Below are 3117 nucleotides of genomic sequence, written 5' to 3'. Positions count from 1 at the left end.
ATAATGATAATGATGAGAAGACGAAGACAAAAGTGGAATAAGTGGAAAATTTGAAAAAAAAAAAAAAAACATAACAGTAAGAGAAAAACAAAACCAAATGATAAACAAAGAAAAACAAAATGAGATCTTCAATGTGAAATAAAATGTACTTCTTTGAATTATTGGGGTCGTTTTTAATTTATAGCTATATATATATACATACATATACATACATACATATGTATATGTACAATTTAAATGGATATTTGAAGATGCTGATTACACAGGCTGACATTAAAGTATACTATGGAAACTTACTGACATTGTTAACAGTGTTGGAAACCATTTAATTATTCTAGAAACAAGTTGAAGTTCCCGTCGAATAGCTATTTTACTCCACCAATCAGAGATATTGAATTGTTTTTATTTTTATGTCGCCGTGTTATGGATACAGTTGAAATTTAAAACTCATATCAATTTAATCCGATATACATACATACATATATTTCATGGTGTGGCGATGTTCAAATGTTTTTAAATAAACTAAACAACACAACACAACAAACACATTGAAAGTATTACAATGTTAAATTAATAACGAATCAAATTGCTAACTGGAAACGATCGTCGAAGACTCATGCACTTCTCACGATCAATAAATAGGGCATTAACCTTGTTACGCAAATCCACCTCAAGGGCACAACGAGTCTTGAGTAAATTCTGATGTGTGGCTTCCGTTTCCTGTAGCTTATGATGCAGCACATCGACAGTGCCTTGGATGTCTTGTACCTCTTGTACCAAACGCTCCTGGGCATGATCCCTATTTTGAAAGATTCTCAATAGTTGTAGTGGTGGTGGCTAAAGGATTAGAGGAATGCACTTACTTGCAAAGTTCGAGACCCTCACGATGGGAACGAGCCTCCAGACGTGTCTGGGCCACTTTCAGGGGCATCGATTTATCCTGTATGGCCTTTTGCAGCAAAAATAGATGCTTCTCCAAATCGAAAAGCTCCTGCTGCACCTTCTGCAAATGCAATTGTACACGATTCTTGGCCTCTGCCATTTCCTGGGCGCGTCGATCAAACGAGTTATTGGTATTACTCCAATAATCCCATACTGTGGCGGCCACTGCATTGACAATATTCTGCGAATCACTGCGCAGCTGCGACAACTTGGCACGCTCTGCTTGAGAACTTCAGAACCAGGGGAGTCAATCAATGGGATGTAGTGGATGGGAGAGGGATTTGCTGCAACATTACTTACCGTCTTACATGCTCACTACTGGCCTGGGCCCATGATTCCTGAGTGCTAACCGATGGATCGTATTTCTCAATGCCGCCATAATAGGTAATGCCGCGACTAAAATTATTTAACTGATGGCACATGGAATCTATGCCCAATGAGGATTCCTTATGCGAGACATCATCCTCAAGCAAATGCTGGGCACCGCGACAATCGAGCGCCTGTTTGGCGATCTTCTCGTGAAGACCCTTCAGACGATCACGTGATATACGTAAATTGTTGACCTCCACCAGCAAAGCCTTCTCGACAATATCATGGACCTTCTCGGTACCCTGACGCGACTCCCTATGAAACAGACATTCCTGGGCAATATGCAATGGTATCTCCAAATCCAATAATGCCTTGCCACATTGACGCTGCAGCTCATTGATATCCGACATCTCGGCAATAAGTTTCTCCAGCTCGGTATTTAGCTCATTACGCCAAAATGTTAGATCCGTGATGCGTTCACCCAAACGACGGCCGGCATCACGTTGGCCCGCAGTGGCCTTCTCATCGGATTCGCGCATTAAACGTACCGCATCGTTGCGCACTCGCTCCGACATGTGGCTGGGAACAACAATGATGCAGTGGAGGAAGGGGACCCAAGTGGGCAAGCTGGATAACTTACCGATTCATATTGGACTCCGAATATTTGGTCATATTGTTATTATGCCATTCATTGTTCGTATACCGTGTATAGAGAGCCGCACGTGCCGCATGCTGGGGATTACGATCGAATCCAGTGACCAAATTGGGAAATATCATGCCATCCGTCTTCATGCCCGTGGGTAGAAAGCATTGTTTGGTCAATTGATTGGTCACCGGCTGTTCGGGTAAATGCTTCACTTGGATCAGCTCATAGGCCATTGCCGGACGCCAAGGATGTCGTGTGGTCGTCTCATATGCTGTGCCCACACGCGGCGGTATCGATGGTCCACTAATCGGCTCCATGCAGGGCGGTGCTCCTGCATGGCTCCATGGCTGCAATTGGGAATACATGACCGTCGATTGTGGTATATTCGTTGTTGGATCTGAATGATTTTGATGACTCATTGTGCAGCAGTGTTAATTTTCACTGTGTGTGTGTGCGTGCGTGCGTATCTGCTGTATCTGTGTATACTTTGTGTGCGTCCTGTGGGGGAAGGACTTTCTGTGCGCGGTGCATTAACTGATAATTTTCAACGACTTTGAATTTCGACTTTTTCCGAATCACAAAAAAATTATATGGAAAAACTAAACACAAAAATGAATATTATTTTTATAGAAATAAGCTAGCAACTGATTTGTGTTGGACTTGATTTCGATTTAGAATGACTAGAATCTGGTCAGGAGCACCATCTACGAAAAATTCAAACGGGCACGGCCTACTGGGATCCAAAAAACAAAAACTAAACTTTAATTTCGATTAAAAGTTAGTTGAGGGAACATCATAGATATCGATATTAAAAAAAAAAAACGATTTGGTTAAGGAAACATTATGGACAACAGGATCAAAATGAATCCTCAACGACTTCAAAAATCCCTTGAATTTTGAAGTTTTTAAAGCCTTTGTAAAGAATTCCCAGGACACATATAACCTATGGCAACTTATTCCAACAGGACAGATTTTGGTTTTGGTTTTTTTTTTGGTTTTTTTTTTTGGTGCTTTTGCAGGTGCTTTAAATGAATGAATGAATGATTCTAGATGATACTAATTGGCTTCTACATAGGATTCCATTAGATTGCGATGATCCTTGCGCTCGTTGTACTCATTCATATCCGCTGTGGGCCATTTATCCAATAGATTATCCTTGACCAGACGATGATCGAATATGCGATTTTCAAGAAATGAGTGCTTATGGAATTTGGTGACCT

At 41.2% G+C, this 3117-nt stretch overlaps 1 protein-coding gene across 1 annotated transcript; it reads right to left on the bottom strand.

Moving 5' to 3' along the window:
• Nucleotides 1-456: 456 nt before the first annotated feature.
• Nucleotides 457-2590, bottom strand: LOC137586582 (tektin-3-like). The gene is made up of 4 exons (XM_068302676.1): nucleotides 1892-2590; nucleotides 1243-1830; nucleotides 864-1172; nucleotides 457-799 (listed from the first exon to the last, which is right to left on the bottom strand). Exons 1-4 carry the CDS (start codon nucleotides 2314-2316, stop codon nucleotides 571-573), a joined length of 1551 nt encoding a protein of 516 aa, XP_068158777.1. The 5' UTR covers nucleotides 2317-2590; the 3' UTR covers nucleotides 457-570.
• Nucleotides 2591-3117: the final 527 nt, after the last annotated feature.

The sequence above is a fragment of the Drosophila tropicalis genome, unplaced genomic scaffold, assembly GCF_018151085.1.
Source record: "Drosophila tropicalis isolate 14030-0801.00 unplaced genomic scaffold, ASM1815108v1 contig_158, whole genome shotgun sequence".
Taxonomy (NCBI): domain Eukaryota; kingdom Metazoa; phylum Arthropoda; class Insecta; order Diptera; family Drosophilidae; genus Drosophila; species Drosophila tropicalis.
The sequence above is the reverse complement of the archived record's forward strand: the minus strand, read 5'-3'. Positions and strand labels throughout refer to the sequence as shown.

Coding starts and splice junctions, on each gene's coding strand:
- LOC137586582 (XM_068302676.1), bottom strand. CDS start 2,316: ATGAGTCATCAAAATCATTCAGATCCAACAACGAATATACCACAATCG. Junction 1,831..1,891: donor TCGGAGTCCAATATGAATCG/GTAAGTTATCCA, acceptor TGTTGTTCCCAG/CCACATGTCGGAGCGAGTGC. Junction 1,173..1,242: donor AGTAGTGAGCATGTAAGACG/GTAAGTAATGTT, acceptor CTGGTTCTGAAG/TTCTCAAGCAGAGCGTGCCA.